We start from the raw sequence: 13,378 nt of genomic DNA, 5'->3' as shown, positions 1-13,378 counted from the left end.
GTCAGAAAGAAAGCAAGAAGGAAAAAAATCTAGTTAGAGTAGATTTCCACAAGGGAAAAACAACTACATTTGGGGATCTCAGTTGGTATTTAGAGGATACCTCTGCCAAAACTTGAAGATAATACTTTGAAGAAAGCTGTATTTTCTCAGAAGCAAAACTGCTATCTGGGCTACAGATAAGAGAGGAACTAGCTAGAAATTGAAAGTGGAGGCGGGGCGCGGTGGCTCACGCCTGTAACCCTAGCACTCTGGGAGGCTGAGGTGGGTGGATCGCTGGAGGTCAGGAGTTCGAGACCAGCAAGAGTGAGACCCCGTCTCTACTAAAAATAGAAAGAAATTATCTGGCCAACTAAAATATATATAGAAAAAAATTAGCCAGGCATGGTGGCACATGCCTGTAGTCCCAGCTACTTGGGAGGCTGAGGCAGTAGGATTGCTTAAGCCCAGGAGTTTGAGGTTGCTGTGAGCTAGGCTGACGCCACGGCACTCACTGTAGCCCCGGCAACAAAGCGAGACCCTGTCTCAAAAAAAAAAAAAAAGAAAGAAAGAAAGTGGAGGGTGCCAAAAAAGCTTAATTGTGTTGGTATTAATAAAACTATACACCTATAATGGTATATCCTGAAATCTCCTTGCACCATAGTCAAATAATGTTGTGGTCCTACCTAGCAAATGAACAATGTTATAGTAAGAAAGATAGAAGAGCAGCTACTGGACAGTAGCAAAAAGAATTGAAAGAGCAATCTGAGCCTTTGAAAGGTAGAAAGTTTACTAACGTAGAAACTACAGAAGACTTGTGTGAACAGGGTATTTGTTGGTGCCTACCCTTTGCTACCTGTTGTTAGGAATTCATTTAACCCTTACAGCTACTCTAGATTTTACTGTAATTTGCTAACACTCACAAACAGAAAATGGCTTAGTGTGTCTATTTCTGGGGGGTCAAACTTTAAAAAAAACTGATTTATGCTGCCTGCCCATGTTTGGATAAAGAATCATTCATATTTCTGGAATGGAACAATATGTCTCTCTCTCTGTGCCTGTCCTTGCAATACTGGTATTACACTGGATTCCTTTTTTTGACCTTCTTCTCTTTCCCTGAGAAATTTCAAATATCAAGTCTTTTTCCTAAAAGCTAGCCTTCTATAGTCAACTGTCTTAAACATCTCCACTTGAATATCACACAGTCACCTAAAACTCCACAATAATAATAGCTAACATGAATTGAGTGTTTTCTATGTACCAAAGATTATTCTAAACTCTCTCCATGTTTAATCTTATTTAATACTCCCAATGATAATATGAGGTAGATGTCATTATTATTTCCATTTTATGTATGAAGAATCAGGAAAAAGATAAGTTTTGTAATTTTCCTAAGAGCAAATTTGATATAAACAACACTAAATTCATTTTCTACCATCTTCCCTATTCTGGGAAATAGCACAATCCAGCTACCCCAGCCAGAAATTTGTAGTAACCTTGACTCCACCCTCTCCATTACTTCTTCATCTAATCAATCATGTCTTCTTCAAACTTGTATTCTTTGTGCCCAACAGAATAGTCAGAAATATTCATTCAACGAATGAACTTCCTTAATGGATTACATAAAATTTATGGAATGCTTTTGCCAAAAATTAAAAAAAAATAAGAGAAGAAATTATACAAAGGATAACTTTTTGTGATATAGCTGATTTATATATCATAAACTAATATTAAGAAAGATAACAATCTGATTTACTGAGTAGTAGTCCCTAGTTTGTGAGTTAAAGGCACCCATAAAAATGTTACCATTTTACAGGAAGGGCACTTTATAATCACAATAAGAAAGTTGCATGATAATGGAATGAAAAAAAAATTTTAAGTATAGTTTCTCAAGGAAGATATAAAATGAACAGGTAAAAATTAAATTTCTGAGCATAAGAAAAATATAAATTAGAACAAACTGCTATAACAACAATTGACATTAAAATTATTTGGGATTATAATATTATAAAAATTATATGAACATATGGGCAAGGCAAGACCCTTAATAAACAAAATGAAAACAATAATTTGATTTGGTAATGCAATTATACGCTATTTTGTCTTCTATTTTGTGTAATTTCTGTTTTGTTTTTGTAATTATATAGCCCAAAGAAATATTCGATGTACTGTAAATAGGAGAAGATGGATCTTTGGCAATTGTCAAAATGGAAATACCCTAGGTCAGAAAATCTAAAACTTTAGCTTGCATCAGAAGCACCTGGAGAGCTTATTAAAACACAGATGACCTGGCCCCACCACCAGAGCTAGATTAAGTAAGCTATGGAGCTTGAGAATTTGCATTTCTAACTAGCCCCCAGTAAATGCTGATGCCACTGGCAGATGGGCACATTTTGTTTAGGTAATGTTTGACTGTGGCATGGATTTTAGGTGTCAACTGATTAATTTGTTCTCATGAGGAGTCCAGCAACTTTTGTTTGTTTTCAGCAGTGTGCACTTGGACACATTCCCTCAGGGGAATCTAGATGTTTTATTACTTCGATGTTAAACTTAATTTTAAAAAGCAGTTTTATTGAGGTAAAATTAACACACAATAAATTACACATATGTAAAGTATACAATTTGAAGAGTTTTGACACATATACATCAGTGAAAATATCACAAAAATAATGAACATATCCATTACTCACAAACGTTTCCTTGTGCCCATATCTTCCTTATGCCTCCACTCATCTCCCTCCCCCCACACACCCTAGGCATTGACAGATCTGCTTTCTGTCACTATTGATTAATTGACATTTTCTAGAATGTTATATAAGTGGGATCATGCAGAATGTACTCTTTTTGTCTAACTTTTCACTCACAGTGATTATTTGGAGATTCAAACATGTTGGGTGCATATTCATAATTCATTACTTTTTATTCCATTGTACAGATATGCGGCAATGTTTTGATACATTTACCCATTGATGGGCAGGTGGGTTGTTTCCAGTTTCTGGCTATTACAAATAAAGCTACTATGAACATTGATGTGCAGGTTTTGCATAGACATACTGTTATTTCTCATGGGTAAATGCCTAGGAATGGACAGAGTCTTATAATAACTGTATGTTTAACTTTTTAAGGCACTGCCAAACCGTTTTCCAAAATGTTTACATCATTTTGCATTCGCACCAGCAATCTATAATTATTCCAGTTGCTCCACATCCTCACCTATATGTACTATGGCTAAAAGTTTTATATTTTAGATATTCTAATAGTTTTATGGTAGCATCTCATTGTGGTTTTATTTTGCATTTCCCTAATTAAAAATGGTGAGCAACTTTTCATGTGTTTATTTGCCATCTTTATATCTGCTTTTAAGAAATGTCTTAAAATTTTTTGCCAATTTATTTCGAATTAAATTTTATTTGGGACTATTTTATTATTAATTTTTTAGAGTTCTTTATATATTCTGGATACAAGTATTTTATCAGCTATGTGATTTGCAAACATTTTTCCCTAGACTGTGTGTTATCTTTTAATTCTCCTAATGATGTGTTTAGAAGAGAACAAGTTATGAATTTTGAGATATACAATTTAGCAGTCTTTTCTTTGATGGATCATGTTTTTGATGTCATATCTAAGAAATATCTGCCTAACCCAAGGTCACAAGGATTTTCTCCTCTACTTATTTCTTAAATATCTATAGATTTAGATTTTACTAATATATTTAGGTTTATGATACATTTTGAGTTAACTTTATTTATATAGAGTGCAAGCCATGAGTCAAAGCCAATTTTTGTGTGTATGCATATCCAATTCTTCCAGGACCATTTGTTAAAAAGACTATCCTTTCTCCAACGAATGGCCTTTGCATTTTTGTCAACAAGCCAATTCACTATACACCTGTGGGTCTCTATTCTGTTCCATTCATCTATCTCTCCTTTGGCTAATAACAGGCTATCTTGTTTACTGTAATTTTATACTAAGTCTTAGAATTGTGTACTATAAATCTTCTAACTTTGTTCTCCTTTATGAAAACTGTATTAGCATTTCCATCTGAATTTTAGAATCAGCTGGTTAATTTCTACCAAAAAAAACAAGGATTTTGATTGGAGTTGCATTGAATCTATAGATATATTGGGATGAATTGACATCTTAATGATACTGAATTTTCTAATTCATGAGCATGATATATATCTCCATTTATTCAGGTCTTCTTTTATTTCCCTCAGCAATACTTTTGTAGTTTTCAGTGTATAGGACTTGCACATTTTGTCTGGTTTATTCTTAAGTATTTCAAATTTTTGATGTTATTGTAAAAGGCATTATTATAATCCCAATTTCCTATTTTTCACTGGTAGACTATAAAAATACAACTGATTTTTATTTATTAGTTTTGTTTATTCTGTGATCTTTCTAAACTCACTTATAAGTTTTAGGAGTATTTTAGTACATGTCCATACAATTTTGTACATGGGCAAATCATGTCATCAGCAAAAAGAAAAAGAAAAAAAAGTTTTATTTCTTCCTTTGCAGTCTGGACCCCTTCTCTTTTTCTTGTTTCACTGTACTGGCAATGTCGAATAGAAGTGGTGACAGCAGACATGTTCCTGAACTTAGAAGAAAGGAATTCAGTATTTCTCCAGTAAGTATAATTTTAACTGTAGGAGTTTGGTACATTCACCTTAAGGTTGAAGTAATCTCTTCTATATTGCTGAGAGTTTTTGTCAGGAATGGATGTTGAATTTTGTTAATGCATTCCCTGCATCTACTGAGATAATTATATGATGGGCTTATTTATTTATGCCTTAAATTTATTTTTAGTCTTTTAATTACAGTGAATCACAATTCTTGATTTTCAAATGTTAAACCAAACATGTATCCATGGCATAAACTGCACTTGGTCATATGTATTATCCACTTTATATGTTGTTAGATCTGATTTGCTAAAATTTTAAAAATTTCTACATATGCTCATAAGGGATACTGATCTGTAGTTTTCTGTTTTCATAATTCTGTTTTTGTCTGGTTTGGTATCAGGGCTATGATCACTTCATAAAATTAATTATGAGGCATTCTGTATCTCCCTATTTTCTGAATGAGTTTATGCAAGATTAACATCTATTACATATATGTTTCATAGAATTCATCAGTGAACCCTTCTACAGCTGGAATTTTTTATGGGAAGGGTTGATAATTCAACTTCCTCGTAGATATAGGGCTATTCATATTTTGCTTCTTTCATTCATTCACTCATTTATTTATTTAGCTTTTGGTAATGTATGTTTCTCAAGGAATTTGTCCATTTCACCTAAGTTGTCAAATTTATTGTTATAGTTATTTATAATATTCTCTCATGGATCTTTTAATGTGTGTAGAATCATTCCTGGTATTGGTCATATGTTTTCTTTCTATTTTCTTATCAGTCATGCTAATTATTTATCAGTTACCCACTCTGGGCTATATAAGTTTTTTCTATTGTTTGTTTTCTAGTTCATATATTTCTACTTTTATCTTTATTATTTTCTTCTTTCTCTTAAATTAAATTTAATTTCCTTGTCCTTTTCTAGCTTCTTAAGTGGGAAACTTGGGTAAACAGTTTTAAATCTGTTTTCTTTTCTAACATAGACATTTAAAGCTGTATCCTGCCATAACCGTGATTTAAGTCCATCCCACAATTTTCAGTATGTTGTTTTTGAATACAAAAAATATATATTTTCTAATTTTCCTTGTGATTTTTTCTTTGGTCCATCAGTTATTTAGAACACTGCTTTATAATTTCCCAATAGTTGAGGATTTTCTATGAATTTTATTATTACTGATTTCTTACTCATTCCACTGTGGTCAGAGAATATATACTGATGCTTTCAATCTTTTGTTATTTAGAGGGTCTCATTTTGTGGCCCATCATATAGTCTATCTTGGTGAAAATTCCATGTGCCCTTGAAAAAAATCATATTCTGTACTTGTTGGATGTAGAGTTCTTTATATGGCCATAAGGTTGAGCTTGTTAATAGTAGAATTCAAATTATCTATGCCTTTACTGACTTTTTTCCTAGTTCTACCAATGACTGATGTAGGAATGTTACAGTCTACAACTATGATTGTAGATTTGTCTGTCTCTCCCTTTAATTCTGTCAGTTTTGGCTTTGTGTAGTTTGATGCTTTGTTGTTATGCTTTAAACAAACTTTTGTGTTAAATAAATTGAGGGGAAAAGATATATCCTTTATACTTATGCACATTTATACCACTTCTTGTGCTTCTTATTCCTTCCTGTAAATTCGCACTTCCATCTAGTAACATTTCCCTTTAGCCTGAAGAAATTTCCTTGTATTTCTTTTAGTGCAGGAATGCTGGTGAAGAATTCTCTATTTTTTTAATTATCAGAAAATGTCATAAATTTGCCTTTATTTTTGAAGTATATTTTTACTGTACATAATAATTGTGTCTGCAGATATTTTTTAAACTCCCTAATGATGTTTTTACATTGTTATACATTATCCAGTCTTTCTGGTAAGAAGTCTATCACCATTCATGTCATTGTTCCACTGTATATAATGTGAATTTCTTCTCTAGCTTCTTTCGAGATTTTCTTGTAACCTCTGTTTTTTTCTGTAGTTTCATTATGACAGGCCTAGGTGTAGTCTCCTTTGTTTTTATCTTGCTTGAGGTTTGCTGAACTTCTTATATGTATAAATTTATATTTTTCACCAAGTATGGAGAATTCTTTCCATTATTACTACACCATTATTTATTTTTTTATTTTTACTTTTCTGTTCTTTCTCTCCCATTCTTATGGGACTCCATTTACATTTGTATTACATTATTTGATATTGTTACACAGGTCACTGAGGCCCTATTCTTTTTTTTTTTTCACTTTTTTTCCCCTGTGTTCTTCAGATTGGATCATTTCTTCTGATATATCTTTAAGATCACTATTTCTTCTGTAATCTCCATTCTGCTGTTAAACCCATACAGGAAATTGTATTTTCTTGTATTTTACTTTTCAAATCTATATTTTCCTTTTTTAAACAGTTTCCAGTGTTCTGTTGTGATTCCCTATCTGTTCACTTATTATGAGCAGATTTTCCTTTAAACCAACAAATATATTTATCTTTTCTGTTTTAAATCTTTGTCTGCAAATTCTAATATCTGTGTTATTTCAGAGTTAGTTTTCATTGATTGGTCTTTTTCTTGATTATGGATCACTTTTACCTGGTAAATTTTAATTGCATACTGGACACAGCAGGTAACATGTAGAGATTCTGGATTCTTTTATATTCCTCTGAAGAATATTGATTGAACTTTTGTTTTGAGAAATACCGTAGTTAACTCAGCTGAACTCAAACTTAAAACTGTTTTCCTTCAATGGACAGCAGTTAAATCTATGCTTAGTTATTGCAACTTTCCAGCTGTTCCTTTTTGCTGGGTTGTATGAATCCACCGCTATACATATAAGGTTTAGAATTCAACCAAAAATTTGTGTAGAGTCGTCAAGCAAACTTTTGGGCTCTTCCCTCCATTCCAGCATATGTCTCCTCACTTTCCAGCCATTCTGGCATCCTCAAATCTGTCCAGTGACTTCTCAAGCCAGAAAGACTGGCTTATTGTCTGAGTTCTAGCCATCCTCTGCCATGCAGATTGAGAGGTATACCAAGGAGAAAGCCATACAAATGCAAATTCATCCAGTGTACTTCCTTTCTTTCAAGGGTAGAATCCACTCTACTTTCTTCCTTTAGTCACTTTCCTGTGCTATCAAATAGCTATTAAATTTTGTCTAAGAAGTGTTTAATTCTTATCTCAAGAAGAGTTAATCTGAAATTAATCTTGCTTGGTCTTTTACCACTACAGAAAGCACCCTTACTGCAAAACTACTCCCCTCAAACTATTGTTACACAAATAAGTATTCTGTAGAACACTATTCAATTAATATTAATAGGTGTTCTATTAGAGGGAAAGTGGATTACATGATCAAATGGTGCTTGGAAATAGAGCATTACAAAACAAACAAATAGGTTTCTTTGCTCCAAGACTTTTAAGCATCTCTAATATGCTAATGAAGCTTCTATATCTCTAAGTGGAATACACCCTAGAGAAATTGCCCCAAATTTCTTCATATGTCACTAGTAACACCCATTCATTCAAAAATATTTATTGAACCCCAAAAAGTGGAGACTAGAGTATGATCCTCTGTCTCCTAGTGTAACTCTCTTTAGGCTATAATTTACTATCCCTTTTTAATTTTCTAATTTTGATGTCAGTCATTGACTCATAGTGGTTAGGTTTATGCTATTTAATCCTCACCAGTACTTACCTTATCATCACAATAGCTATAAAATAGGAGCTGTGAGAAAAGTAAGATAAAAATAGACATTCACCTATTATTAACCTGCATTGGCTAGATAAAGATACATGAAATTGTCCAGCCTGGTATCTAGCACAGATTAGTAGTCTGATAAATGTTTTGTTTCCTCCTTAAGCATTTTTCCCCTCATTTTGCTTATTAAGTTGGTGACTTCAACAACATTGATCAGAGTTTGGCAGAGTATAGCTCTCATAACATATGTAGTCAGAGGCATATTTATTTTCTATGGTCTAAGAGCTAAGAATATGTTTTAATCACTTTAAAAAGGGCTGTTAAAAAAGAGGAGAGAGAATATGTAACAGAGACCTTCTGTATCCCATAAAGCCTAAAATGTTTACTACATGCCTTTTTAAGAAAATGTTTGCTAATCCCTAAAATATAGTATAATAGGCGCTCAAAATTAGCAGTGTAGTAGAATTCACTTTATTTACTTAACTGTTGCAATAGAAGCCTTATTTTGTTAAATATATATATACTAAAAACACTATTTAACTGGTTCTACTAAATTTTCAAAAGTCAGTCTCAGATCTTACCTTTTCCCCTTTTATACCACTACATTCACACTTTGATCCTGGAGAACACCCATAGCAAGCCTACAAGGAAGAGAAAAGGGAAAATCATTAAATATGAAACTGAAAATCAGACTCTGACTTACAGCTCAACAGCATTCAACAATCCAGACTTGTAAAGTAAATACCAGAAAAATATTTCAAAGGATATCTACCAAATTGCTAACAATGGTTACTTCCGGGGAAGCTTTCACCTTTTATTGTATACATTTTTTGTTTGAACTTTGCAAAGTGGACAAGTGTAATTTTTATAATTTTAAAGTGAAAAATATCTTTGTAAGAAGATGTTAAAATGGAAAAGAAATTCTTGCGGCTTCCCTGTAATATGATTTGCCACTTGTCCAAGCTCTTAAGAACTCTTTTTTTTCCTAATATCGCTTGTAAGAAATTACCTCTCAATCTATATTAGCAATGACCTTGGCAACTCGCCAAGGATGCCTACCACTTCAAATCACTAGCTTCTCTGTATTCATGAGAAATCATGGAGCATAAATTACATAACACTATCTTTTGCCACATTTCTTTTCTTTGTTCCCACTCCCTCATCACTATGTGGCTCAGTCTCTAACAGCTCCAAGCTTTACCACAAATGCTGCTCCCACAGCCTAGATATTTTAAATAGCCACTACTAACAAATTCATTTACTTTCTTTAGGAACTGAGGGCCTGAAGCCAGAAAAATATTGTCCCCTAAAATAAAAAACCTATGGAAGACAAGGAGATAGTAGATGACTTCTGCCATCCAGAACTATCCTTTACTCTTAGAAAACTGCTAACAAAAACAGATTCGTTTAACATATACAGATAGCTAAGTATTTATGAACAAGAAGGTGGTTGTGCTTTTCACCAAATAGATATCAGACTGACTTACTAAAACCTTCATGTGATATAAATACCAATTAATGCTCATCAATGCTCAACCTTGAGAGCTTATGACTTATAAAATACCTTAGCCTCCTGCTCAACATTTCATGATTTCCTTTACTCTAATAAACAACCAGAGTACCCTCCCCCCAACCTTTACCAAAGTACTGACCTCATCCCTTTAGTCAGCACTCCTAACCGACTGAGCTGCAACTAGGGGCCACCCTCATGCGGAAACCTCTTTTCCTGGTTATAAGGGCAAACAACAATGGCTTGATGTTGGATGAATCAATCTCTCAGTCACACTGCAAGAGGCTGTTCCAATAAAAGATGTGCTCCTGACACTTCAAACCGAAAGTGTGTTATTCAGTCATTATTTATTACCCATTGGTGATTAGGTTTTACAGTCTGATTTTAGTATTATATGCTAACTACATTACAGATTAAATAGCTTTATTTAGACTTTCTCATTCATCAAACGTGAATTGAGCATTATTAGAGGCCAGAAAACTAGTAAAGCACTAGGCATATAAAGATGAATAAGACATAGCTCCCTCCAATATATTAATATATAACTAATTCAACAAATACTTACTGATCAGCTGTTATGTGCCAGCCATTATGCTATGTTAGGTGCAGATAGACAAAGACAATACATCATTGCTCTCTAATGGGAAGGATGAACTCATATATGAAAACAGAGGTTAATTTACAATGCATAATACTTTTTGTACAAACATAAATATGGAATTTACAAAATTTAAAACATACTAATTCACAAGAAGATACTGATTCACAAGTTCACAAGATAAGAACCATCAATGGTCATTGTCACTGAATTAGATTGTGTATATTGTCAATATTCATGCATTAATGGAGGAGCAAAGGGAAGTGATAATACAAAATGGCTATTAATGTAAGAATAACTATTAGCATTTGACTTTGAAATGTATGTCTGCACTTTATATGTGAATATATGTGCATGAATTTTTGTTGTAAGAAGAAGATAATGTAACTTTCCATCTTCAGCCTTTATTGAGAGATATTCCTCTTTTAAATATAAATCAAGCTCCTCAGAATAATGCAAAGCCTAATTGCCTACTAGACTTTCAATAATATGTACCAGATACTATGTGACCTTTCTTTACAATTTTATTTTTGACTTCTCTGTATCCAACAATAGCCCTCAACTTGTAATATAAGTTATAAACAAACAAAATCTTAAATGCTCTTGTGTGTAATTTTGCACAACTAATATTTACATAATATTTTCCACAAATAGTGAAATTACTAATCACAAAAATTAGTAATTCTTTTTTTATACTTTTTAATTTAACATAGTTATACTTTAGAGAGATCACTGCTTAAAACATTTGGGAATTATAGATAACTTTGTTTAAATTCAATTTCAAAATTTAAGTTATACTCTACTTATTCCACTTAGGTTATGAGAATGACTGGTACTCATGGGTTAAAACAAAATAAAACAGAAATCAGGTGATTGTAATACACACACCAACCACTAGATGCCACTTTCTATACGGTTATAACAGTGGCACCCACAAGGAATTAGCCTCAATTTGACATCTGGTTAATGGAACAACTTGTTTTTTACCAAGATCTATTCATATTGATTAGGTGTCTAATAAGCACAAGCATAATATTAGGTCTATGAGTTGTACAAAAAATGTGTAGATATGGGTGGTGTCTTTAAGGAACTTGTTAGTTTTTTTTTTTTTAAAGAAACTAGGAACAAACAAATGAAAGTAAAATAAAAATACAGTGGAATAATGAAATAGCAGACAATGCTAATGGAAAGATCTCTAAAATACAAGAAATTTATCTTGGGTTTACTTCAGCAGTGGAATAATTAGGAGACCATGGACAAGTCATTCCCATACTCTAGGGCTGTTTTCTCATTTGTAAAATGACAAACATAGACAATATGATCATCTTAGGTAGCGTCCAGCTTTCACAGTCTGTGATTCTGTAGGATTTGCCAAGAAAAATTAGTGATATAGTCAATAACTTCTATCAAATTTAAGACAGTTCCCTTGAGCCTTGGAATATTAATAAAGGCTCTATAGAGAAGTGAATACCTGGACTTCAATTTGGAAGGTTGGGCACAAAAATATCTGGAGGAAGAATGACCATGCTAAGCACTAAGATTAAAATACAAAATTATTTGGGGCAAAGAATCAGGTAAAATAAATGAACATGGAGAACCTCAGTCTTTCAGGACTTCTAAGTCCACATGTAAAAAGTATAGGAGATAAGGCCAAAAAACTACCTTTTCAAAACTGTAGAAAAAACTATTTAATTCTTCAAAATCACTGAAGATTGTTAAAATGAGAAAATGATGCAACTATATTAATATTTTAAATGTTTTATTGTGTGGGAGAAAATAATAAAATAAAAAATAAGGAAGGTTTTATATTATCACACAGTAAAACACATCATAAAACTATAATAATTAAAATAGTATGATATTGCTCAAAGACTAGGCAACTCAATGAACCAAAATAGAAAGGCCAAAAAATAGATCTACACACACACACACACACACACACACACACACACACGCACGCACACTTACTATATGAGAAAAGTTGGCATGTCAAATAGATGTGAAAATAATGGATTGTTCAAGACATGGTGCTAGGATAAGTATAGAAAATAATAAATTTAGAACTCAGTCTGCTATAATAAAAATACCAGACATTAGACTTAAAAGTACAAATCAAAACAAAGTCTATATGTATTAGGGTCAGCTAAAGAACCTCACAAAAAGTCAGATACCAGGAACCCATTCTAGGAAATTCCACTTCAGTAAGCCTGAAGTTGAATAGCAGAATCTGAAATTTTAATAAAAATATCTATGTGATTTTGATTTAGGTGTTCCAAGAAGACATATACTACAAAATAATGGCATAGAGAAATAATAAATATTCTAATCATGTAACTAGTTAGGTATCCAGATGGATATGCCTAAAAAAAATAAAAGTGTGGAAAAATGTAAAACCATCTTCCTGAAAGCAGCAAAGAGAAGCACAATGGGGTTTATCAAATTAAAATCTAGGGGAAAAAAACCAGTGAATTCACCAATGAAACAACTTTTGCCCTGAAAGTATTTGCCAAATATGGAGAATTTCCAATTCTGTTTTATAAATGACTTCTTTAGAGTAAGGGTGTACCCTACAATCCTACTCCCAGGAAATTGGAAGAAAAGATATCTTGGTTCTCAGCAGAGGAACAAAGGAAAAAAGATCCTTGAAAAACTATAATCACAAACCGTTCCTCACACAGATTTGCAATCCAGATTAGCATTACCAGGCCCACTGACCTCAAACAGAGAAATTGTTTAGAGTGGACTCTTGACTGCTTCAACCTCCTAGAGGCTGGGCAGAAATACATACAAATTCTATGTAGAAGAATATATCTTCCTAGTAAACTTCAAAAATTTCAGTACATCATTTTTGAAAGGAAAATGAGTTGTCCCACTCAAAAATCATTAATCATAAGAGGATGCAAAATACTGTAAGCAAAAACCAAAAGAAACACTTCACAGCAGAAACTGCTCAGCAAAGATTTCAGATATTGGAATTATTATACACAAACT

At 32.8% G+C, this 13,378-nt stretch overlaps 1 protein-coding gene across 2 annotated transcripts in view; it reads right to left on the bottom strand.

Annotated features, from left to right (window-relative positions):
- The window catches only part of COL4A5 (collagen type IV alpha 5 chain), a 223,516-nt gene that overhangs the window by 131,549 nt on the left and 78,589 nt on the right, over nucleotides 1-13,378 (bottom strand). For both annotated transcript variants that reach the window (XM_045537798.1, XM_045537799.1), the window contains exon 2: nucleotides 8,861-8,920. In XM_045537798.1, the coding sequence (XP_045393754.1) occupies nucleotides 8,861-8,920 (60 nt within the window). The remainder of the gene's footprint in view (nucleotides 1-8,860; nucleotides 8,921-13,378) is intronic.

The sequence above is a fragment of the Lemur catta genome, chromosome X, assembly GCF_020740605.2.
Source record: "Lemur catta isolate mLemCat1 chromosome X, mLemCat1.pri, whole genome shotgun sequence".
NCBI lineage: Eukaryota > Metazoa > Chordata > Mammalia > Primates > Lemuridae > Lemur > Lemur catta.
The sequence above is the reverse complement of the archived record's forward strand: the minus strand, read 5'-3'. Positions and strand labels throughout refer to the sequence as shown.